We start from the raw sequence: 26,971 nt of genomic DNA, 5'->3' as shown, positions 1-26,971 counted from the left end.
CCAGACTTTCTATGTGGCCAATGGAGAAGACAATCCACTTCTACACCGAACTACCAATTAAAAAAAATTTCTAAGGGCAGAAAAATAATATATAATAATATATATTCATCAAAATCTAGGCTAAGAAAATGCATTCTCCAGTAAAAAAAAATCACAGGTTCAAGAGATGATAAAGAAGCATGAATTAAAAGAGACATAAAAGACAACAACCAAATTTAAGAGTTACTTAGATCTTCAAACTAACTAACAAAAGGAAAGGGCTGGGTGTGGTATAATTCAAGCACTTGGGAGACTTTAAGGAATATTGCTGAGCTGGCTATGTCACCTTGACACAACCTGCATGATTTGGGAAGAGGAAGCCCCAAGTGAGAAAATACCTCCACCAGAATGGCCTGCAGACAGGCATGTAGTGCATCTTTTAAATTAGTGACTGATGTGGGAGGGCCCAGTCCACTGTCAGTGTTCCTACCCCGAGGAAGGTGGTGCAGTGGCACATAAGAGATCAGGTTGAGCCTTAGGAAGCAGGCCAGTATGCAGCCCTCCTCCATGACCTCTGCTCCAATTCCTGCCTCCAAGCTATTTGCTACCCTACTCCTTGATTTCCCTCAGTTATGGAGAGTGACCTGAGAGTTATAAACTACAACAACCCCTTCTCTCCACAAGTTACTTTTAGTCATGGTGCTTATCACAGCCAGAGAAATCCTAAGACAACTGTCATGGGTTCTAAAATATCTTGGATTATAAAGACCCCATCTCACAAATCTGGAAGAAAGAGAAGGAAAAAAACAAAGGGAAGGAGAAAAAAGGAAAGGAGAAAGGAAGAAGGGACTGAATTAGAAGAGAGGGAAAGACAGAACATAAGACAACTGAAAATACGATGGTAAACTGGTTATAAGAATTAAAGACATATTTACTCTGTGTGCATGCACACTTATTTGTGTGTGGCCCAATGCACATGTATGTGGAGGACAGAGGACAGTACTGTGTCATTTCTCAATTGCAAAACACCTTGTTTTTAAGATAGGATCTCTCACTGGGACCCAAGGCTTGCAAATTAGGCTAGGCATGCTATCCAGTAAATCTTCCCCAGCACTGGGAACATAAACACATGCCACCAGGCCTTGCCTTTTTTTTTAAAAAAAAATGTGAGCATTGAAATCAAGTTGGGGGAGGGGTCCTTACACTTGCCAAAAAATACTTAACGGACTGAGTTATCTCTGTATCCAGGAAAGTACTAATCTGTAAACATAATGATGATATCATCCTGGTTTGTTTGTGATTTTTTTGGAGTGGGGGCATGGAATACTTAAGGTTGAACTCCATGGCCTGGTAAGTCACATCAAGCAAATACTCTACAACTGAGCTGTATCAGCAACCCTCTTTTTCCTTCTTTTTTTAAAATTTTGATACAAGATCTCACTTGTGCAGAGGAATTGAACTTCTTAAAAAATAATCTCCTGCCTCAAATACTGAGTAGATGGGATTACAAGCCCATGCCACTAGGTTGAAATGGTATTATAGTTTTGTTTGAAATAAAGTACTTAAGATATGTTGAAAAATTCATGGAATAATGTAAACTTTGGATTTAAGAATAGAAGGAGGGCTGGAGAGATGGCTCAGAGGTTAAGAGCACCGACTGCTCTTCCAGAGGTCTTGAGTTCAATTTCCAGCAACCACATGGTGGCTCACAGCCATCTGTAAAGAGATCTGGTGCCCTCTTCTGACCAGCGAGCATACAGACAAACAAAACAATGTATACATAATAAATAATTTTAAAAAATGTTAAGAACAGAGGGAAAGTCAGGCACATGTCTTTAATCCTAGCACTCGTGAGGCAGAGGCAGGCAATTTCTGTGGGTGTGAGGCCAGCCTGGTCTACAGATCAAGTTCTGGGACAGCGAGGGCTAAACAGAAAAACACTGTCTTGAAAAACCAAAAGAGAAAAATAAAAGTAAAGAATAGAGGGGAGTAGTTAGGCTATGATGAAATGTTTAGACATGAATTTAAAATTATTGCAGCCAGGCCGGGCGGTGGTGGCGCACGCCTTTAATCCCAGCACTCGGGAGGCAGAGGCAGGCGGATCTCTGTGAGTTCGAGACCAGCCTGGTCTACAAGAGCTAGTTCCAGGACAGGCTCCAAAACCACAGAGAAACCCTGTCTCGAAAAACCAAAAAAAAAAAAAAAATTATTGCAGCCAAGTGATGAGTAAATAGAGGCTCATTGTATTATTCAATCAAGTTTTATAGATCCTTTAAATCTGACATAGCTTTCATACCAATAAATTAATATGATTCTTAATAAAACATCATAACATGGTGTGCAATTAATGGAACTTCATCATAATAAAGAAATTAAATGCATCATACTTGCTATCAAAATAAAGAAGACTAACCTGAATAATTTCATAGTCTATTAAAAACTTATGTACTTACCATTGGGGTTAAATAAGCGACAGCTTTTTAGAGAGGTTTCATAACCAACTACTAGTTCTTCTACAATTGCCACCTAGAGTACAAACACAACCACATTTTAATGAAAGAAAGTTACTGCTCTTGTGAAAAATATGTTTCTTATATAAATGACTAAATAAATATTCCAACACATATCCCCTCCCTTTATGAGTATTTTAACCTCTAAACAATAACTGCAAAGTCTCAGCCAAGCAGTGGTGGCACACACATTTAATCCCAGCCTTCAGGAGGCAGAGGCAAGTGGATCTTTGTGCGTTTAAGATCAGCCGAGTATACTGATGAGTTCCAGAGTAGCCAAGCCTATACTGAGAAACAAACCCTGTCTTTAAAATAATAAATAATAAAAAAAATCTAAAACTGAAGATACACATTAATACTCAATCTCCTAAAACCTTACTAAGTCCCTTTCCCTGATAGAAAATAGAGAATCATCAACTAAAACAGCAGTTGGTGAATGTTGGATAGAAATAATGTTATGAGTAACATACATCTAAATTAATTTTTATCTTAAAACATGTAAAGAATACCAACAGTCATCATTTGTTCTTTATGATCAAGAATTAAATGCCATGACCTAGCACGGTGGCACGTGCATATGATGGCAGCACATGGAGGCAGAAGGATCAAGAGTTTGGTCCAGGTCAGCTCCAACTATGTAGCAAACCTGAAACTTGTGACATGAAGCCTGGTCTCAAATAAATAAAAAGAACTAAAGGCTAGAAAAGGGCATTTTTCTTTCTTTCTTTCTGATTCTTTCTTTTCTTTCTTTATTGTTTTTATTGAGCTATATATTTTTCTCTGCTCCCCTCCCTTTCTCTCCTCTCATGGTCCCCATGCTCCCAGTTTACTCAGGAGATAGTCTTTTTCTACATCGAAAAAGGTATTGTTCTAAGTGTCTGTTAAATGAATCTTCTCATAATTCAGGAGAAATACCACTAACCCTGAAGCCCAGCAAAGTGGGGTGCTTAAAGTTCAGGAAAATACCTGTTTGTCCAGGTTATACTTTCTCCTAAATTTTAACTATACTTCTGGCTTCCTCAGAGGCATGGAGTACTTTTATTTCATTAATTCCCTAATTTAAGCAAAGAACAGAAGTAGACGTCTGTGGTCCTATTCAAGTATCTGAGGCAAGAGGATCAAATGACCCCAGTTATTTTAGCCAACTTGGGCAACACAGCGCAATACCTGCACCAAATCTAAAACCAAAATTTAAAAACAAGATTTATTTGATTAATTCATCCTTAATGATTTCTGTTACTACAGAAACTCTTAAATGGCCCACAAACAGATTATTACAGTTCTCTTTATGAGCAGACTGTAGGCATAGCATGGTCACAGCCAGGTTACTCTAGTATACCTGTGCTCTCCTCCCAAGTCAGGCTACACACTTATACCAAGATGGACTATGATGTCCCCAAACTGTTTAAATTAGATGCATTTAGTAACAACTGAAAGAACTATCATAATGCAGAATTTAATCCAATATTATATAAATTTAGTACAAGTAGAAAATTATTTCTATAATTATATTATGTAAAGATTAGAAGAAAATTGTGGAATTGTATACTTAAGACTGCTTCACAAACAATTCTCACTGCTCCAAAACTAGAATAGGTTAGATTTTATGGATGTGACCTATGTAAGAAAAAAAGAGAAATCAATAAAGCCTGTATCTTGGGCTTTTCCACAAAAGACAGCCAGTTACATGTACATTATGCATTATGCATCCTTAATTTTGTCCACTTTTCTAGTTCTTTTCAATGTCTTTCAAGTTTTTAACTCTAGCTTGGTGACATTGTTGTTGCAAGGAAGCAATCAATATAAAGATTAAGATACACTCTTAAAATCACTTGAAGGCTGGAAAGTGGTGGCACATGCCTTTAATCCCAGAGGAGGCAGGTGGATCTCTGTGAGTTAGAAGGCCAGCCTTGTCTACAGAGAGAGTTTCAGGACAGCCAGAGCAGTTATACAGACAAACCACGTATCAAAAAATAAAATAAAAAAATTTTCTGACAAAACATGTTTACTGAATAAAAATGGAGGATTACAAGGTTAAAATTTAGTTTCAAGGAAAAGAAAAAAAAAATCACTTCTGACTTCTAACAATAAGAAAGGTTAGAAAAAAATGTTAGCTGTCAGCCAACCAGTGACGGTGTACACCTTTAATCCCAGCACTTGGGAGGCAGAGGCAGGAGGATCTTTGTGAGCTCAAGGCAACTGATCTACAAGAGCTAGTTCCAGGACAGCTAGGGATGTTACACAGAGAAACCCTGTCTTGAATCCCTCCCCTCTACACAAAAAAAGGTTAATATGAGCTAACGAAAAGAAAGCAAATACTGAAGTCACTAAAGCACCAAAGGGCAAATAGACTACAAAAGAAGGGTATAGAAAAGCATTCCCACCAGAAGCCAGGAGACTAATTAATAGTGCTTCACAAAACAGGTAGTACTGGACCCAGGTAATGGAAAGCCAGCCAGGCAGACCCTGAGCACAGAGAACAAACACATCATGATTATTGACTTTACCTTCTCTTTATCTCTGTATAAAGATCTCAGAGTATTGAAGACAGGTGGACAACCCTTACTGAAATTCATCCTTAGGAATCTATCCAAACACTCCTTAAACTTCTCTCCTGAAAGAGAAAGAGTCTGATGACAACTCTTTACAGTGCATACATTGGCCTTCAGATACATACATATTCATACTTAAAACACAACATTTTCTTTTCTTTCCTTTGCAATTCTCTACTTACCAGATAAAAAGTTTAATGGTAGCCTTCTTGGCACCAGCCCCCTGGGGTATTTAGTCCAGGCCTCCTCATAAATTTTTAGCCGTTCAAACATATTAGCTGTAGAAAAAAAAAGTAGAGAAAACTTTCTTTTTATATGTAATTACAAACTGTATATTTCTACCCAATTACAAGTTCTCTTTACAATTGGCTGGGTGTGATGACATGTATCTTTAATCTATCAGAAGCAGGTGGATCTCTGAGTTTGAGGCCAGCCTAGTCTACACAGCAAATTTCAAGCCAATAAGTTACATAGCAAGACTCTGTCTCAAACAGAAAAACAAAAGGGAAAGTTGTACAAGAAAATTATGTGTAACTTTGTCAATTAACTATATCAACAATCATTTAAAAGTATTTCCAATTATTTCCATATTTTAAAAGCCTATTAGCCATACAAAGTAACTAATTCAAAATCTCAGAACTCCGTTTTAAAAAACTTAGTTGCTGTACATGGCTTCCTGAGCTTTTCCACTCTAACTCTCCTTGGATTATCTGGAATGTGTGGATCTGTCCTTTATTTCCATGTCTTCATATTTTATGGATTTTTTTCTCTCAGCAGAAAGCCAGTCTTTAGTTTAATCTACCATTTCCATTTGTTTGATGTGTCCTAACCTGATCTGTTCAGATCTTTACTTCAGGAATGTGATCTGTGATCTAGAATTCTCCAAATTGAGATCCCAGAACCCACTTCAGGCAGCTCACAGCTGTCTGTAATGGAGATCCAGGGGATACAAAGCCCTCTTCTGGCATCCGCCAACATCCCTCCTCCCACATACACACATAAGTATCGTTTTTAAAATAATGTAACTTAAGATTTTTATTTCAGTAAGTAGGCTTTTCATTCTCAGATTTCTAATAAATATTTCTCATAACTATGTTTCACGGTCATAAATCCCTGTCTTAGATTATCTCCATTATCTAACATGGAATGATGAAGTTCCTATGAAAGTATAAGTTCCTGGTTAAAGTAATCACCAGCAAAGGTTTCTCCTATCAGGCATGCTAAAAGTGGTACACACACATACATGCAGGCAAACCATTCATATACACAAAAATTTAAACTTATGGCATTTACTTATTTGAGTGTAGTATCGGTGTGTTTTGGGAGAAGGTGCACACATTTACATGCCACTGTACACATTTTAAGGTTACAGGTTGGGAGTCAAGTCTCTTCTTACACCACGTGAGTCCCAGGTACTAAGATAAGATCACACTAAGCTTGTAAGTACCTTTACCCACTGGTCATCTCACTGGCCATTTTCTAGCAATTCTATCACCTTGTAAAAGTAGATTTCAGAATATTCTCAATCTTTTACATAACTGAGAAGTATACTTGTCCATTTAAATTTTGGATCTATTCTTGTTTTGCTGTTACTTCTGGGTATCAGCATGTAAAATCTGGCTTTGAACCTACTTTTTCAACCTAGGTTGGCCTTAAACTCAAAATTTTCCTACCTCATCCTCTCAAGTACAGAAGTTATAAACATGAACTAAAAGAAAATTAGCATGTTAGACTTTGAACTAATTCGTGTTTCTTTTATTTGGTTAGTTTTCTAGAGACATAGTCTCACTATATAGCCCTGGCTGGCCTGGAATTCATTTCCTAGGTATTGACTGAAGGTGTGCCTGGCTCTAGATTCTGTACAGCCCTAACCACTACTTTTCTAGCTGCACTTTACAAATAGACAAATAGTTAATAAAACATACATTAAGAAAAGGACGTGGGGGGGCGGAGAGGGGAGACGGGATGTAGTGGTGCACGCCTTTAATCCAGGCACTCAGGAGGCAGAGGCAAGCAGATCTCTGTGAGTTTGAGGTCAGCTTTGTCTCTACAAAGAAGGTTCCAGGTCAGCCAGGGCTACACAGAGAAATCTTGTCTTGCACAAACCCTCCCCCAACCCCCGCAAAAAAGGAAAGGATGAAATCAGTGGCTATAAATAACACTACCTGGCTTCAGTGCTTTTTCTAAGCCTTTGTAATAGGCCCAATTTTCAGGATTCCTCTCTTGTAATCCTCTATAAACATCAGCAGCATCTTCCAAACGACACAACTGCAACAGAAGTTCCCCTATTTAACAAGAAAGATAAAAATTAAAATACCTGATAAAAATTTTTTCACAAAAATTCCCTTCAAAGCCTCATTTTGAATTGTTTCACAGTGCATAGTGTTCTTCTGAGTTCCCAGCTTCTGTCATGCTTATCGTTATCAACTCACTAAGATTTTCAGTATTTTAAAGCAGATGTAACTTAACTTGTGAAGGGTCTTGAAGAATATTATAATAGACTTTGAACCCCAACATGTGGTTGGGTCTCAAACAAAGTATATTTGACAATATTTAAAGACATTTAGCTTGCTCTTCTAACAGGACAAAGCTCTGAATACTGTAAAACATCCTACAATGCACAGAACACACCCAATTTTAATAAGCCAAGCCAGAATATCAACACAACAGCCGGAAAGGCTAACCTCTAACAGCATAAAAGGACCTGGTCGCTAATCAATCAACAAATAAGAACTAGCCTAGGAATAAATGTCTCAGTATCTGGAGACGTTTCCTTAAGAACCCACCTTTTCTATCACAAAAGAATCCAAATCTTGTTCCTTTCCACGAAGAATTTATGGTATTTCTATTTTTCTCAAAGAAATCCAAATAACTATAAAGAGATTTGGAAAACCTTTCTCTTCTAGTTTTTTTTTTTCTGTTGTATTTTTTTTCTTTGTTTTGGGGAAGAGGTGACTGAGACAAGTTCTTGCTCTAGAATCCAGGCTGGCCTCAAACTCCTGACCCAGCCTTAGTCCATTCAGTGCAGGGCTGCAGGAGCGCACCACTACATCCAGCTTCCACTACGTATTTTATAAGAACTAACTTATAAATATGTACTACTGAAAATAAAATCTGACATATAGTACTTACACAGTAATTTTTCCAATGAGTTGTTTCTAAAATAATTAATTTTTAAAATATAAAATTACAATTGTCTCCTGTGTTTCTGACCAAATCCTGTAGGAATTTCTTTCCCCTTTTTTGTAATACTGGAAATTGGAACTTAAGGCCTCACACATGCTAGGCTAGTGCACTACAACTGAGCTACATCTCGAACCCTGTATTTTCAATACAGGGTGGTTTACAGAATGAATGCTCACATTGGGTGTTAGCCTAACCCTGTAGTCTCAATTACTCTCAATTAGAGAATAAGGACCACTGAGCCCGGGGGGGGTTTAAGACCAGCCAAGAGGGCAAAGCACAGCCCCCTTTAAAGACAATCAAAAACAGAAACATTTTACCAATGTCATTTTATTAAATGATTTTTTTTGTGAATTTCCTCCTTAATCAGCAATGCTCATCATTTAATATATGATGAGAACATAAATTCTATAAAATGCATGAATGATACATTTTCCCATCATCAACAAGCTGAATTATATGTGACTGTCAGCAGAAAATATGAATTTTGAGCCCACTTTTGGCTATAATTAAAAGTTACAATGATATAGTTTTTAAAGTACCTTTAGTTTCTTCTACAGCAAGTTTATCACAAATCTGCTTTTCATAGGTACAAAGATGTTCCAAGGCTTCTCTATAGAGACCTGCTTCCCGAAGAACTTGATTTTGATATAAAAGGAGTTCACTATATTCATAATCCACTTTATCAGGAGATGTCTGCATGTAGACACAAGGAATGCAAACAGACACAAGGAATGCAAAGAGTAAGAATTTTATTTTTGTATTGGAAAATTATTTACACACCTCAAATAAAAAGATAATACCTGTTTAATAGCAATACATTAAAATTCCTAAATATTTGTTTAAGAAATATTAAACAAATAGCAGCTCATAATAAACTGATTAAAGGGCTGGAGAGATGGCTCAGTGGTTAAGAGCACTGCCTGCTCTGCCAAAGGTCCTGAGTTCAATTCCCGGCAACCACATGGTGGCTCACAACCATCTGTAATAAGGTCTGGTGCCCTCTTCTGGCCTGCAGACATACAGACAGAATATTGTATACATAATAAATGAATGAATGAATGAATGAATGAATGAATGAAATAAACTGATTAAAATAACCCACAAGTTCTGGTATACAATAAATAATGAGTCGGGCGATGGTGGCTCATGCCTTTAATCCCAGCACTCGGGAGGCAGAGGAAGGCAGATCTCTGTAAGTTCGAGACCAACCTGGTCTATAGAGTGAGTTCCAGGACAGGTTCCAAAAAACTACACAGAGAAACCCTATCTTGAAAAACCATAAATGAATGAGCAATAAGTAGGTAAATAAAAACGAAAAAAGTGGAATCTGCCAGCAATAAAATACAAATAAGAAATCTTGAAAAAAAATATAGTGGAAGTGAGAGAATCTCTATTTCAGAGATGCCATTTTAATTGTTGAACCAGGCAGTGAATGCTAAAGGCTAGTGGCCAAAATCTGATGACAGGTGAGCTATTTGGCCTTAGATTGTTCATAAATAAAAAGCAAAACAAGTTTACAGTTGCAAATACCACCCTAACACAGTAATAAAATAGAACGGATAAATTATGTACCAGTTGATTTGCTGAACTGAGAAGCAACCATCATTAGTCTGTGAATTTCTGTGAAAAGTGTAGTTTTAACTAACAAGGAGGAAAGGGAAGCAAATCCAAACTCAGGAACATTCCAAAAACATTACTGTATGCTCAGCATAATAATTAACAGCAGAAAATATTGTTTTGTCATGGGTGTTGTGTCTCCTGGGACTGAAATTACAGACAATTGTGAGCTGCCATGTATCCAAGGGAATGGAACCCTGGTCTTCTGTAAGAGCAAGTCAGTGCTCTTAAACACTGAAGCATCTCTCCAGCCCCTAAAATACAAACTCTTTAAAATTATTTCAGATAGACTCCAGAGAAATGATCGCTACATGACAGGTATGCTTTAAAACCAGACAACATAATTGAAAAAAATTATTAGAAAAAAATTAAGACCATTTTCACTATGTACTAAGCTTAAAATAAGTCTAATTTTGATAATATGCGAGACCATCTGCAGTTATAACAACTACAGTAATCCTGAGGAGCACTAAGAAGTATGTAAAAGAGCAAGCATATCTGCAACCATTTAATGAAAAAAAATGTAAGCACCAATATTAGCCACAAAGATTTTAAAGTACATTCCTATAGTTTTTTTCTACTACTCTTCCAATTGAGAACAAAACTGAAGCTATTTCCAAGTAAAATGCTAGCTAAATTCTAAACTTCTTTTATCTATACTTAAAATCAGATACAATAAGCTGGTTTCTTATTACCTGCTGTGTTTTCCTAAATTCTTCTAAAATTTTTGCTGCCATTTCATAGTCTTCTAATAAATGATAAGCAATAGCATAACCAATCCATGATGCTCTCTGTGCAGGTCGAAGCTGAAGCAACTGGTATCTTGTTTCCTTCGCGGGGCAGAAGAAAACAAAATTTATGCTTAGGTTTACAGTTAAATGGAATGTTTCTCTACTAACTAGCACACAAGGCCCTCAGGGCCTTCAGAAAACAAGATTGGCTGAGCAGTAGTGGCGCACGCCTTTAATCCCAGCACTTGGGAGGCAGAGGCAGGAGGATCTCTGTGAGTTCCACGGCAGTCAGGACTATTAGACAGAGAAACCCTGTCTCGAAAAACCAAACAAAAAAGATCACATTAATCTGTTTTAAAATTATTCGTTCTGGTAACTATTTTCAAAAAAACGTCATCATCTAATACTATATACTTGTATAGAGACAAAGAAATGAGCTAATCTTACAGTGTTTTTTAACTTGATACCAGATATCCTTCTTTATTTTCTGATCTCCTCAACAAAATCAGCAAATAAAATTCTTTAGAAAGTACACCCTAAATGTGTATAAGGCCTGTAAAGAAAACAGCTTGGCAAGCACTAACAACCATGAAGAAACAGAATATTAAAGACGAAAAAAACCCACTACTGATTTAAGGGTTAAAGAGAAGCTACTAAACTGTATTAAATCTCAATATAAAGAGACAACACAAACTTAAAAACTTACTTTACAGAAAATTACAAAAGACTATATAGTTACAAAATATTAATAGCAACCTTCTATCTGGATGTTAATGTTTTACAAAATGAGTAACAACCTACACAGTACTCTTCTATCTCATAAAAAAATGATGTTTTTAAAATCTAACTGTTCCAATCACAGGTATAATCACTAAGGGGGCAGCCAGTTAAATTTCTTTCAAAGAATGGAAAGAAAAATTTCTTTATCAGAATATAAGTCCTAAGTAACAAGATTTTTTTCTTATAAAATAAGAAACGTATTTTACTTACCCTATAACCCTCAAGATCTCGCATTTGAATCTGTAGTAAGGAAAGGTCTCTTAAGATCTGAAGATTGTCCTTATCCCATTTCAGTGCATTTCGGTAGCACTTAATGGCTTCATCATATTTTTTGTCTGACCTTTGAAGAAGGCCATAAACATGCCAACCTAAAGGAACTTAGTTAAGGATACAACATGCATGTCAAGAAATACTATTCCCAGCCAGGTGTGGTAGCCTTTAATCTCAGCACTCAGGAAGCAGAGAAAAACAGACTTCTGTGAGTTTTAGGTTAGCCAGGGATACACAGTGAAACCTTGTCTACTAAAGGAAAGAGATAAGCAAGGGAATGAACAGTTGGTTCTAAGAATACACATAGCTGGGTGTGGTGGTGGTACTGATCTCTGAGTTCAAGGACAGCCTGATCTACAGAGTTCCAGGAGAGCAGGGGCAAAGGGGGATGGGGGGGGGATATGAACGAGGATAAACTATAAAAGGAGGTCATACCTCACCTAGTATAAACTTTTAATTGTATCACCAATCACTAAACCTACCAATTCCCACCCACTCTTTTTTTTGTTTTGTTTGTTTTTTTTTTTTTTTTTTTTTTTTTTTGGTTTTTCAAAACGGGGTTTCTTTATAGCTTTTGGAACCTGTCCTGGAACTCGTTCTGTAGACCAGGCTGGTTTTGAACTCAGAGATCTGCCTGCCTCTGCCTCTTGAGGAAGTAAAACCAGAGCAGAAAGCTATAAAACACACTGTTAGCCCTGTCTTTCTTTTTTGGTCCTCTGATCACTCTTCTTGACAGACTTCTACTTTGCAGGATTAGTAGTCCTTCTTTGAAAATCAAGTTCTATACACTCTCAGAATGCACTCTAGAGCTATCTAGTACTTTACTTCAACAGACTATTTACTTCACTTGTACTGTCCTAACAGACAGTTAACAACTGAAAATGTACGAAATAACTCAGCTCTTAAATTATGCTAGCCCACGAAACACATATAGGTATCCTTGTTAGAAATTGAAGACTACCAAGGCACATTTTTTTTCTGTTTTCCACCATATACTTCTACTCAAATACAGCCCTTATCAATCCCTTAAACAGAAGACAAATTTTGTTATATATTAAGTCACTACTACCAGGAGAGTATGAATATTCCCATTTCACAAATGAGAAAACTGAGGCCTAAGATAATAGAAAGAGGCTGAGCAGGGTGTCAGGTCCAAGTGAAGCTCGTTACACACTAAACCTCACAGTCTCTGCTTTTACTCAGTATAGTATATACAGTATAAGGTTCTTTAATATTCCTTATTTATATAGCCTCTCTAAGCGTGAGGTGGTGGTGCATGCCTTTAATCCCAACACTCGGGAGGCAGAGACAGAGGGACCTCTGTGAGTTCAAGGCCAGCCTGGTCTACAGAGGAAGTTCCAGGACAGGCTCCAAAACTACACAGAGAAACCCTGTCTCAAAGAACAACAACAACAACAAATTAGCCTCTCTAAAGTTATGGTCATGGATGAATGAAATCAACATGATACTTGTCTTGGACCATTTAGACTGCTACCATAAGTAATATATAATAACTTACTTAAAATAGGTAATTTATAAATGAAAGAAATTTGCTGTTGATACTACTTCTGCATACCCATTATCTAGTGAGTCTGGCTCTCTCACAGATGGCATATCCTAACTGTATCGTCATGTGGTCAAAGGGACTTTTATACAAATCTTATTCCTGAAGGCTCTATCCTCATACCCTAACCACTTTTTAGACAACCTTACCCCTAAATACCATCACTCTGATGACTGGGCTTCAACATGTGAATTTAGAGGATATAAATATTCAAGCCATATCAATATCCCATCCCAAAATGAGAAGAGCTTCCATAGATACAATATCTAACATGTACTGTTAAAATGTAGTGGGTATATGGGGGAGAGGGGGGAGTTTCCTGAATGATAGTTGCAGTTTTCACTTTAAGAAAAAAATCCTTTCCTCGTGGTAATAGGGATCTACACTTCTTGACTCCATTCATATTCTTATGTCAAAACAGCCTACTCAATCTTTAAACACACTTCAAAAGGATACACACATGACTTTTCAAGTCATTTCTCAAACCTCTGCGAACCAATTCATAAGCTTCTTCCTTTTTTCCCAGACAGTTCAACGTTAATCCTTTCATAGCCAGGGTTTCTGGTTTAATAACAAAGAAAAAAAGAAGGTAGAAGAAAGTAATCAATAAGAAATAACTATAATTTCATGCAAATACTACAAACATTTCAAGATTAACAAGGCATTTCCAGGTATGTACAGAATTAAAGTATTTTCAAAAGCCAATAAGGCAAGTAAGCAAAAACCTCTAGATTCTACTCTTACAGGCTCTCAGAGATTTTTTTTTTTTAATGAATAAACGTAAAAAAAAAAAAAAAAAAAAAACCTCACCAGGCATGGTGGAATTTATCTTTAATCCCGGCCCTTGAAGGCAGAAGCAGACAGACCTCTTGTAAGTTTGAGGCCAGACTGATCTACAAAAAGATAAAAACATAAAATGCACCTACATCTGACTAAGGCAGACTATCTAGTAATAACCATTCTGTTGGCACTCTTAGGGAAATTCATGAGATTGACTATATACCTAGTCCTTTAGAACAGGAAATACTATCCTGAAAACAACTTCATTTTTATGAACCTATGCTATATGAAGGCTAAATCAATTCTTCATTAAAACACATAAATTATCTACAGCTCTGATTTTGTGTGTATTTATGACTTGTGCATTTGAACGTATTGAGGTCAGAGAAGGACCTTGGGTTTCTGTCCTTGCTTTCCACCTTGTTTGAGGCAACGCCTCATTGTTATTTGTAGTTGTGAATATGGCAAAATATTTGGCCTCCCAGCTTCTTGAGATTCTCCTTTCTGCTTCCTATCTCCCCATAAGTGTACTAGGATTACATGGGTGCACAGTACTTTGCCTGTCTTTTCTTGTGGTTTAGAGGAACTCAGATCTTTATGTTTGCTTTAGCAGGTACGTTACCCACTGGCATCTACACATCCCCTACATTTCTGATTTTCAGAAATTTATTATTGAATCTTTAGGATTACTATAACTAACACAGTGAAACATGTCAGAAGCTCATCATTTCCCATCACCGGTTAAGAGTACAGCGGTGGTGGAGAGATGGCTCAGTAGGTAAGAGCACTGGCTGCTCTTTCAAAGAACCCGGGTTTAATTCCCAGCACCTACATGGCAGCTCACACCTGTCTATAACTCCAGTCCTAGGGCCTCTGACACCCTCACACAGACAAACATGTGGTCAAAACACCAATGCACATAAAGTAAAAGTAAATTTTAAAAAGTAGGATATTTTTTTCCTTTGTGTGTGTGTGGGGGGGGGGTGGTTCAAGACAGCATTCCTCTGTGTAACAGTAGTAGCTGTCCTGGAACTCGTTTTGTAGACTAGGATGGCCTCAAATTCACTGAGATCCGCCTGCCTTTACCTCCCAAGTGCTGGGATCAAAAGCATACATCACCACTGCATGGCAAAAGTAGATTAATTTTTAAGAAGAATATTATGGGAAATAGTAAACTTTTCAAAAAAGGAAAGTATTCCTAATTTTTATAATGCATAATCCTATAACAGTTAAAACAGAAATAATATAATTACCCAATTTTTTTTTCAAGACATGGTTTCTCTGTATAGCCTTGGCTGTCCTGGAACTCACTCTGTAGACCAGGCTGGCCTCAAACTCACAGAGACCCATCTACTTCTGCCTTATGAGTGCTGGGATTAAAAGCACTACCACCTGGGGATTTGCCTAATTTTTAAGATCAAATTTTAGATATAGCCAGGTGGTGGTAGTGCAATCCTAACAGAAGCGTACAGATTTCTGAGAGTTCAAGGCCAGACTGGTTTACAAGACAGAACAGCCTATGCTACACTAGAAACCTGTCTCAAAAAAAGAACTATAGGAAAGAATAAAGATATGCATAGGCTGTTGTGTGCACAAGTAACCCAACCCTTGCACTTAGAAGAAGATGGCAGGAGGGCCATGGATTAAAAACCAGCATGAACTCTGTTCTCACAAACTAACAAATAAAGCCCAAAGGTGTTATCTGTTTAAAAATATCTCCAGTGAATTTGTGATACTTCATATTCAACCTAATTTCAGTCTGTTATGATATGAAGATGTTCTTTCTTCCTAAAATGTTTTAGGAAAAAAAAAGAGGGAAAACTGCTCTAAAATTATGAGATATGACACTTTTCTGATAATGAAACTACCATGATGAAATTAGGAGTTCCATTACCAGAATACATACTTGAGAAATGGAATATAAAAGAACCCACTATCCAGATAACAACTGAAGATAGGTTTTCTTTCTTTTGTGGGAGAAGGGAGGGACAGAGAGGGTTTCACTGTTTAGTTCTGGCTGTCCTGGAACTCTCTCTGATCTCAAACTCAGGCTGATCTCGAACTCACAGAGATCCACTTTCCTCTGCTGAGATTAAAGGCATGCGCCACCACTGCCCAGCCTACAAATGATTTTTAGGAGGATACCTTAATCAAACTCAGAGATCCATCTGCCTCTATCTCCTGAGTGCTAGGATTAAAGGCATGTGCCACTATCGCCTGGCTGAAGTTAGGTATCAGTAAGAAACGAAGATCAATTTAGGTATTTTTACTCTCACTGATTGTATCTCAAAACTGCAGCATAAGTATAGCCTCAAGCATAGGAAAACAAGATACAAGAGAAGGAATGATGAAAACTGTCATTCTCCCCTTCTCAATACACAATGTCAATTAATTACTAAATGAGTCATGTTTCCCAAATCTATAGAAATCAGACCCCCCCAAAATGCTATTTTCCGTTTATTTCTTTATAAGTTCAGTCACATACTCATCAACTGTTCTACAAGAATCTAACCACCCATCATTATTTAGACAAAAGTTATACATCTGGATGTAAATACAAATGTCTTAAACATGACTCAGTGGTAAGCTAATTAAGATACAATATAAATAAGTAACTAAATTGTCACATTCTGAACATCTTATGGTAAAGAATAAAAACTCTTCAAGCTGCAAGCTCTAAAGTAAAATGTTCTTATGAACATATTAACTAAAACAAGCATCCGGTCTAAATGGGCTCTTCTGCCTTTCCATTAGCTCTACTAGAAGAACTAATACTGAAAAGAAGAAACCAAAACAAACTGAATGTGCAATCATTTTCTTGGTATTTAATTCAAAATTCATTTATTATTAAGTTTTATCCTCTCATAAGAGTTAATGGTATACTCTGGAAAATAAAGACAGCTGGGTAACAGCAAAGTAAGGGAAGCCAGACAATCATTCAATTATGCCAAATCTAATTAAAGGTACACAGTATTTGTCCTTACCTCCATGTTCTGCAAATTTGGGATTGGAAAGAATTTGTTTACAGAACTTCAATCCATTTCTATACTGTTTATGTTCATAACATCTCTGTCAAAAAAAAGAAAGTATGTCAGTTTAACAATAATTGCAGAAACTTTCTAAGTTCATTGTTAAATTTTTATGCTATTAAACATGATATTATTTTCAGATTCTTCTAAGTCCCCTTAAATACTCACCAAAAGGGGATGAGAACATAATTAATTGGCAGAGCACTTGCCTAGCATACCCAAATCTCTATCGATCAACAAAAGTTGAAATGTTTAAATACAAAAATTAAAAGCAGGATAAAATGAAAGATATAGATTTGAAAAATCATAAGCTAATTTTTAAAAAACTAGTCAGAGTTTCTCTGTCTGACAGCCCACCCAGACTGGGCTACACAGCAAGTCAGGGACAGCCTGGGCCATTACGCAGAGAATTGTGACTCGAATTCAACCACCAAAAAAAAAAAAAAAAACTTTTTCCATCTTTTCACACTAAGACAGTGTGTTTCTTCTCCACAGTGAGATTTCCTTTAGACAACAAACAGCTTGATTCTGTTTTGTAACCTGGTCTGCTAACCTGCATCTTTTTGTAAGAAAATGAAACCATTAGACTTCAAGAGCTAAACTGGGGGCGGAGGGTACACGCCTTTATAATCTCAGCACTTGGGAGGCAGATCTTTGTGAGTTTGAGGCCAGCCTGGTCTACAAAAGCTAATTCCAGGAGAGCCAAAGATACACAGAAAAACCTGGTGTAGGAGGTCCTTCTGAATTTGTGTTGATTTCATTGGTTGAATAAAGAAGCTGCCTTGTCCTTTTGATAAGGCAGCCCTTATGTGGGCAGAGTAGACAAAACAAAATGCTTTAAAAAAAAAGACAGGCAGAGAGAGGCGCCATGGAGTTGCTGAAGTCAGATACGCTAAATCTTTCTTGGTAAGCCACGGCCTCGTGGTAATGCACAGATTAACAAAAATGGGTTAAATTCAGATGTAAAAATTAGCCAATAGGAGACTAGAGCTAATGGCCAGACAGTGATTTAATTAATACAGATTTCCGTATGATTATTTCAGGTCTAAGTTGGGGGGGGGGGAGACACGACAATAAGCAGCCCACCAGCCCTGGTGTAAGCCAGTCCACTCCTCCTCATATTACAGAAATCCTGTCTCGAAAAACAACAACAAAAGATTTCAAGAGCTAGGCCTGCTACTGTACTGCACTGGTTTCTTTGCAGAAAAATTAGGATATTTTCCTAATCCTTATTTAGGTTCTAGCAGCATCTTGAATCTTCTGGGATGTGTTTATCTTTCTTCCCAATGTTTAGGATTCCTTTAAATATTTTCTGCATTGCCACTAAAAGTGATCAAGTAAATTCCTTTAGTGATATCTTTTTCCTTCAATTATGAAGATGACTGTGCTAAATCAGCAGTTATTGTCTTTCAGACTAATATATATTGGTCAATACCTTTTGGATTTTCAGAGCTGAGAAATCCACTGCTATTCTATCATTTGCTATTATCTATATATAACTTGATGCCTGTCTCTTGCACCTTCCAAGCTTCTTCTCCCCCCACCCCCATGGTTTTGAGACAGGGTTTCTCTGTGTAGCCCTTGCTGCCCTGAAACTTACTCTATAGACCAGGCTGGTCTCTGACTCCCAAGTGCTGGGTTTTTAAAGGCCCGAGTCACCACTGCCAGGCTAGCTTTCAACCTTCTTTGTTCTGTATGCTTCCAATATAATGTAAGGAGTTTCTTTGCGGATTTTTTTTTCTGTCTGGCTTCCACAGACACCTGCATTCACTTCTCCCTCTCCACCCAATTCACACAAAAAATTAATAAAAAATAATCATTAAAATAATATACTCCTTTCATTCTAGCACTTGGGAGTCAGAGACAGGCAGATGTCTGAGTTTGAACCAGCATGATGTGTGTGTGTGTGTGTGTGTGTGTGTGTGTGTGTGTGTGTGTGTGTGTGTGTAGCAAGCTCCATTTGAGACAAGGGTTACAGCATGAGACCTTGTCTCAAAACACAAAACATAATAAAAATCTTGAAAAACAAATCAGAGAGAGGGAAGGGGAGGGAAGATAAAGAAAATATAACAAAATAACCTTAAATGATCTCAACACTCAGCAGGGAGACCTATTCCTAGTTCCAGGATAACTGTCTTTTGGGCAGGACAAAGCCAGTTCATTAAACTGAAGCTAGATATTAAATAAAGCTGCCTGGCACAAGATTAAACCAGTCAACACTCCAGCATGGAGAAGAGATTTACTCAAGTCCCACATCTAGCTGAGGAACAGTAGTTAAACACCACTAGAGGGCCCATGATAGACTGACTGCTTCAGGGTACAGGAGCAGCACTAAGTAGACTCAGCTAGTTATGAGGAGGGTGGGAAGGGGAGGGAGATGCTACAGGATGAACTGAAGGAGGGGTTGAGGAGATATATATGATCTAAATACACTGTGTTAATATATGAAATTACCAAAGAAAGAATTTTTTTAAAGAAGGAAAAGAGAATGAGGTAGCTGTATGACAATCTATGTGGTCTTTGCCTGAGCCTGATAGGTCATTTGGGCAGCCCATCCTGAATCAGAGCTGGAGGGGGGTGGGGCACACAAAGTGTGCCCTGCAGTCCCTTGTCAGGGCTTAGGATAAGGTGTTCCTATTCTGTGCAGTCAATGGGGAGCCAAGTCAATCTTATCTCTTTCCACTTAGGTAGGGCACAGACACTAAGCCTGCCTTGTCCCTATCCTCTGGTAAACAGTGGTGGAACTATCTGTGTGGGTCACCAGGTCTATAACTCGACCAGGTTTCTACTTCTTGGGTCACTGTAATTGTTACTCAAAGATTGTTCCCCTTTACCAAGAGTCTTTTTATAGGCCAGGTCTTAAGCATATAGTCCATGAACCTGCTCTGAATTACTAGACATGCAAATAGGGACTTTGCATGGCTCTAAGTCAGTTTGGTAAGATGTAGGAGAGGTCTTTTTAAAATAGCTTCTTGTCACTGCTCAGGTTAAGTATCTTCCCACCACCAACTCTGTATCTCTGCACACCCAGAAGCAGCACAATGCTTTTGCTCTCTCTGCTCTTTATGTTACTGAAATATAGCAAAAATGTCCTGTCGTAAGTCGTAGCTCCAAGCCTCTGTGGCTGCTCACTCACTCAGTCTGTAGAGCAGAGAACGCCCCAAGTTCTCAGGAATGAACTCTGCTCTCACTCTCTTTCTAATGTATTTTTTTTTTCATTTCCTGCTACTGAAAGCACTGTTTTTCCACTGCCAAACACTTAGTATGATGGATAAATCATGCCCAGTTTATTCCCCAGAGATTTATTTTTGGCTTAAGCCAACAGAGCAGCTTTCTATTCTCCACTATGCAGACCTACTTGCATATACAATCCACAGGATTTCTCTGTGTAACCCTGGCCGTCCTGGAACTTTTGTAGACCTCGAACTCACAGAGAACCACCTGCCTCTACTTCCTAAGTGCTGGGATTAAAGGCATGCACCACCACACCACCCAGTTTGTTTCACCTTGTTTATTATCCAGTTTTATAATCAAATAAACCTTTAAAATGCAAAAAAAAATAGGGACCCCCTGGGGCCATCTTTGAAGAGTAAGAATGCCAGGTGGGTTGCTACCTCTCATCCAATACTTACAGGGGTCTAAGGGCTCTTATTTTTGGATAACAAGCGCTTTACCTACTGAGCAATTCCCTCAGGCTCTCTTCCCCAGTTTTTAGAAAAGCATCCATGCATGCATGTGCACACACACACATGCTAGGGTCTACATTAAAATGTAATTTTAAAAGCCCCCTCCCCAAATAAAAACAATTAAAATTTGCTGGTGTGGTGATGCATGCCTTTAGCCCCAACACTTGGGTGGTAGAAACAGGTGGATCTCTTTGAGTTTGAGGCCAGCATGGTCTACATAGCAAGTCCAGGCTAGCTACTATTACACAGGGAGACCCTGACTCTAAAAAGAAAAGGAAAAATAATTACCCGAAAAGATATACACATGGCCAATAAGTAATATTCAATGAGTTTTTGTTTGTTTGTTTTTTGAGACAAGGTTTCTCTGTGTTAGCAGTCCTAGCTGTCTTAGAACTTACTCTGTGGACCATACCAGTCTCAAACTCACAGAGATCCACCTGCCTCTGCCTCCCATGTGCTGGAATGAAAGCGCCTGGCAAAATTGTTCATATTTTAGCTTGCATATTTTTATCATACAGTGGATCTCTTAAAGACAGTAACATGCATGTACACACACACATACAATAAAAATGCACAACCACCTTTAACAGATATTCAACATAGCATCTGAGAAATACAAATTAAACAGAACACAGATTACCTCTTTTTTTTTTTTTCTTCCCAAGACAGGGTTTCTCTGTGGCTTTGGAGCCTGTCCTGGAACTAGCTCTGTAGACCAGGCTGGTCTCGAACTCATAGAGATCCGCCTGCCTCCGCCTCCCGAGTGCTGGGATTAAAGGCGTGCGCCACCACCGCCCGGCAGATATTACCTCATTTTCGTTAGTGTGCTATTATTTTTAAAAAGACTGAGAGCCAGCCAGATGGTGCGATGGTGCACACGTGTAATCCCAGCACTAGGGAGGAACAGAGATGGGTGGATCTCTGAGTTTAGGGCCAGCCTGACCTATAAAGCAAGTTCCAGGACAGCTAGAGTTGTTCCACAGCGAAACCTGTTTTGAAAACCCTAAAAACTATGCTACAGAGAAAAAAAAATAGAGCAAAGCAAGGCATAATAAAACAGAATGAACTATTCTAATAAACAATAAAAAATCTCATCTCTGGCACTCATCTAACACTCTTGCGCTATCTGCTCCCAAATACACAGGAGTAACTGCCATCATCTTAGACACATGCCAAGTATAAAAGTGTAGAGCAAGTTTGAAAATATCTGTTAGCGGCTGTTGGACCAAAAACAGCACAGGACTGTGGTCTCAGAAGCAGGTAAATCCCCTTTTCTGCCTAAGGGCATTTTCCTGACAGCAGATTAGGGGTGGAAAAAGAACGCATTCAGCAGTGTACAATCTAAGCAGCTGTAGTGTGAAAACTGCAGAAACAGCTAGACTCTCAGGAAAGGGCAGTACAGGGAAGTCAACAGATACAACCTTTAGAAACATCCTTAGGAATCTTTGCAGGGTCACACCATACTTAAGCCAGGGAAAGGACAACAAAGCCTGTCTACCAAGAAACGTTGGCTCAAAAAAAATTAAACAATAAATAAATAATAAAGAGGCCGGGCGATGGTGGCACACGCTTTTAATCCCAGCACTCGGGAGGCGGAGGCAGGCGGATCTCTGTGAGTTCGAGACCAGCCTGGTCTACAGAGCTAGTTCCAGGACAGGCTCCAAAGCCACAGAGAAACCCTGTCTCGAAAAAACCGAAATAAATAAATAATAAAGACAACCGTGAAAAGAACAAACTAATGCATGCACCCCCCCCCCCCCACCTACCCCATACAAAAGCTGCCTGCCAAAACAAAATCCTATTAAAGGCAACAGAATTCACTCATTCAACTGACTGTCCACTGACTGTTTCTAAAATTATGAAAGGAAGGCAGCACTACTAGAAATAGAAGGACACAGAAAAATGACCCAGAGCCTGCAGGAGCAACAAATTAAGAGCAACACTCAGAAATAATGAGGGAGGCAGCAAAGACTTTGAACGAAGTTTCTATTATATAAAACGTAAAAATTAAAGAAAATCTGAACACAATCAGAAAATAGTTACCTATAGAAATTAAAAATATTATAGACATCACAGTAATGTTGAAGCCATTGTGATTATAAAAACACTACAGAAAACGTGAAGTCATACTAATAGAAACTATCTAAATGGAAGCTTAAACAGTTCAAAGTAATGAAACTCACATTCCAACAACCTGTGGGAACAATACCAAGTATAACAATACCAGAGAAAAATAAAGACCAAAATGAGTGAAAAAATACTGAAACCAGCTATGGTGGCATATGTCTATAATACTAGCTTATAGAATATGAGACTGCTTCAAAAGAAAAAAGAAAGGAAACAAAAGTTCTATCACAATCCAATTGCTGGAAAGCAAAGGCCAAAAAAAAAAAAAAGGAAAGCAGGCAGGAAACAAGCAAGCAGAGGAAAATAATAAAGGCAATGAAGTCAGTGAAATGCAGTCAGGGAAACATCAGAAATCAAAAGCTACTTCTTTGATAACAAAAAAATATGAATTAACCTCTGGCCAGAAGCACAGTCTCAAAAGTACACCATACAGCAGAATAATTAAAGCCCAAGCTTTCTAGCCAGAGGATGAAAAGAAGGACCAACAACTCAGAAAGAACACAGAAAAGAACTGTGAAAGCAATCATACAAAGTTGTTTACCCCTAAACTCCGTGTACCTGCATCTGATCCTATTCACATTTAGGAATTTGAGCTGCAAGAACCATATGGCCATGAGGTGAGGAGGGGCTTATGAGCAATAGACTAAAGCAGAAACAGGAGGGTTTTCAAAAATGAACTGACATTAGAATCACATCCCATAAGAGTTAGGACTTGCAGTTTAAACCTAACTGATCTGCTGAACATAATCATCAACATTCAAACAGTAAAATCTCAACTTGGCTATAGAATGGTAATAAAAAGAAGCCATGTAGAGGTGAGATATTGAACTAATAAGACTTACTTATATGTCCACTATCTTTATGACATGACAGCAGTATAATGCCTTGAAAACAGGGCATCAAAACCCACAATGTGGGCTGGAAAGATAGCTCAGTGGTTAAGTTACTTCCTGCTCTTGCAGATTTAAGTTCAGTTCCCAGCACAACCAATATGTAACCCCAGTTTCAGAGGATCAGAAGTTCCTCTTTTAGCTTCCACGGTCACTGCATGCACTTATATACATTCGGGCAAAACATTCCTACATATACCATCAAAATTAGTCTTAAAAGTCGGGCATTAGCCGGCGGTGACGGCATGGCACGGGCCTTTAATCCGGAGTCAGGGGCAGAGGTAGGCTCTGAGTTCAAGGCCAGCCTGGTCAACTGAGCAAATTCCAGGACAGGCTCCAAAGCTACACAGAGAAACCCTGTCACACCAAAAAAAAAAAAAAAAAAAAAAGGAAGAAAAGAGAAAAGGGCGGATGGGCGGACAAATGGTCAGGCAGGCATGGTAGTTCATGTCTCTGATTCTGGTACTTGGGAGGCAGGGGCAGGCAGATCTCTGTGAATATAAAGCCAGCCTGGCCTGCAATTTCCAGGATAGCCAGAGCTGTTACACAGAGAAACCCTGTCTCAGGGGTGGGGTGGGAGAATTTAAGACTAGGTATGGAGGTGCATGCCTTTAATCTCAGCACTCAGGAGAGAGAGGAAGGCAGATCTCCCTGAGTTCCAGGCTAGTCAGAGCCACATAGTAAGACCCACCATCCCAAAAAAGACCCACCAAAGGAAAATTTAACAAGTCAAGATTATCCTTTAATCTGAAGAACTCTTAAATCCCATCTGTTGAAAGTGTGACCACAGCTTGTGCCTAATGCCAGCATTTAGCAAAATAATTTTAGGAACTGATCTAAACAGTATCTCCTTTTAACTTCACAACTGAGTCTAGCTTAGTCTAAGATTTTAGAGTTTCTCTTCTCTCACCCTGCTTAATTCAACCAAAAATCTTTGTTCTTTTAACTGTTCCTTATACGAAAGCTTCAAGTCTCCTTAATTCTCTGGACCACTCTCTGAGGCCAACACAATATTTAGACCAGGCTGCCCTCAAACTCAGAGATTCACCTGTCTCTGCCTCCCTAGCCCTGAGATTAGATGTGCGTCAATATGAGCAGCACATCTTAATATTTCTTAAGCAACAAGTATATAGTCCCAGAATAATATAGAAGGATCTGTGGAAATTTCACACCAATACTTTTGTAGAATTTGAGGTCTTTTTTTTTTTTTCTTTTTCTGGTTTTTCTAGACAGGGTTTCTTTATGTAACAGTTCTGATGCACTGGAACTCACTTTGTAGACCAGGCTGGCCTTGAATTTACAGACATTCACCTGCCTCTGCCTCCTGAATATTGGGATTAAAGGCATATGCCGCCGCCGCCACCAGGCTGTGAGCCACTTTTTTTTTTTTTTTGCCTCTAGGTTTGGAGCTCAAAAGTGAAAAAACAGAGATTCAATTTTACTAACAGCAGAACTAAGGGTGACAGCTGTCACAGACTTTTTCTGGTACTACATTCACACTCAACATAAAATTTGCCAGATTTCACCAGGTCTTTCTTTTCTTTTTGGTATTAAATTATGTTATTTGAAAGAAGAGTCAAGAGTCAAAAGAAGATGAAAGAAGAAGTGAAAGGAGGCTGGAGACTCTTCTGGTGTGCAGATGTACATGCTGACAACACCTATATGCAAACAGTATATTAATAAACAAATCTTTTTGTTTTTCGAGACAGGGCTGCTCTGTATAGCTTTCAAGCCTGTCCCAGCACTCGCTCTGTAGACCAGGCTGGCCTTGAACTCAGAGATATGCCTGTCTCTGCCTCCTGGAGTGCAGGGATTAAGGGAATGAGCCACCACTGTCCGGCCAATAAATCTTTAAAAAAGGAAAAATAGGGGATGGAGAGATGGCTGTTCGTTCAGAGGACCCAGTTCTATTCCCAGAACCCACATGGCAGCTCACAATTGTCCGAAATGCCAGTTCCAGGGGATCTAACACCCTCACAACAGTATATATGCAGGAAACATCACTGCACATGAAAATTATTTTAAAAAGAAAAAAAAAGGTAATAGTTAAAAAAGAGAGAGAGAAAGAGTGCTATTCCAGGGTAGTACAATAGAAACAACACAATTAGCCAGGCGATGGTGGCGCAGGCCTTTAATCCCAGCACTCGGAAGGCAGAGGCAGGCGAATCTCTGTGAGTTCAAGGCCAGCCTGGTCTACAAAGCTAGTTTCAGGACAGGCTCCAAAGCCACAGAGAAACCCTGTCTCGAAAAACCAAAAAAAAAAAAAAAAAAAGGAACAACACAATTAGCACAAGTATAGGTGAGTCAGCCCCAAAACTGTGACCATGAAAGAGCTGTTGCCATTCCTATCTGGTAGACAAACAATCCTACAGCGGCCAGGACCAGGTCAAGACCCAGGGTTATGATTTGACTTGTCCCAACATCCACCCCTTTATGTTCTGTTGGAGCACGTGAAGAGACCTGACCCACAGATCCAAAGCTGCAGGATGTCCACAATACAGGGCGCCAGTGAGATGTCCAGGAAGAGACCTAGTGGGGGCCCAGCATCAAACATGTAGTGGAGACCAGGGGCCTCAAATTAGATCAATGACTCTTTGCAAGTAGAGATGTATGGACAAAGGAGTGAACAGCATGACTTGTTGGATCATACTGCAGCTTCCATTATGAGATTTTTAATTCCTTCCCTTTTTCTCATTTTATTTTTTTCTCTCTTGAATTTTGTCTGAACAGGGGGCAGACGTGAAAGGACTCAGAATGAATAGGATCAAGATAACCTTTAGCCCAGCAGAGGCAGGCATCAGCTTCTTGAATCCTAGCTTGGTACAGAGTGAGTTCCAGGACAGCCAGAACTACTAATAGAAACTGTCTCAAAAAAAAAAAAAAAAAAAGCAAGCAAGCATGTAGGGAGGGTGTCAAACACAGTGAAGGACTTAGAAGGCTGGGGAATAATAAAAATATATTTTTAAGACCAGCTTTGGCTTCAAAGTGAGTTTAAAGACAACCTAGAAAAGAAAGAAACTGAGAAGGAACGGTGGGCAGGAGGGTTAGCTAGCTGAAGTGGGATTTTATGATCTCTACATAATGTTAGTATTACCTACAAAACTCAGGGTATGATTAAAAGTCAGCCATAACAAACTTCATAATTACATGAAATTTTTGCAAAAAATAAATTTGAGGGGGCTGGAGAGATGGCTCAGAGGTTAAGAGCATTGCCTGCTCTTCCAAAGGTCCTGAGTTCAATTCCCAGCAACCACATGGTGGTTCACAACC

General features: G+C 38.6%; 1 protein-coding gene across 1 annotated transcript in view; it reads right to left on the bottom strand.

Moving 5' to 3' along the window:
• Naa15 (N-alpha-acetyltransferase 15, NatA auxiliary subunit) overlaps window positions 1-26,971 on the bottom strand; it is a 67,514-nt gene that overhangs the window by 23,263 nt on the left and 17,280 nt on the right. The window contains exons 2-10 of the mRNA XM_075950899.1: window positions 16,954-17,038; window positions 13,646-13,750; window positions 11,566-11,723; window positions 10,540-10,674; window positions 8,767-8,920; window positions 7,207-7,326; window positions 5,224-5,319; window positions 4,997-5,103; window positions 2,433-2,505 (exon numbers count right to left, since the gene is read on the bottom strand). Coding sequence (XP_075807014.1) covers window positions 2,433-2,505; window positions 4,997-5,103; window positions 5,224-5,319; window positions 7,207-7,326; window positions 8,767-8,920; window positions 10,540-10,674; window positions 11,566-11,723; window positions 13,646-13,750; window positions 16,954-17,038 — 1,033 coding nt within the window. The remainder of the gene's footprint in view (window positions 1-2,432; window positions 2,506-4,996; window positions 5,104-5,223; window positions 5,320-7,206; window positions 7,327-8,766; window positions 8,921-10,539; window positions 10,675-11,565; window positions 11,724-13,645; window positions 13,751-16,953; window positions 17,039-26,971) is intronic.

Source organism: Microtus pennsylvanicus, chromosome 16, assembly GCF_037038515.1.
Source record: "Microtus pennsylvanicus isolate mMicPen1 chromosome 16, mMicPen1.hap1, whole genome shotgun sequence".
NCBI lineage: Eukaryota > Metazoa > Chordata > Mammalia > Rodentia > Cricetidae > Microtus > Microtus pennsylvanicus.
Note: the sequence above shows the minus strand (reverse complement) of the source record. Positions and strands in the feature narration are given on the sequence as shown.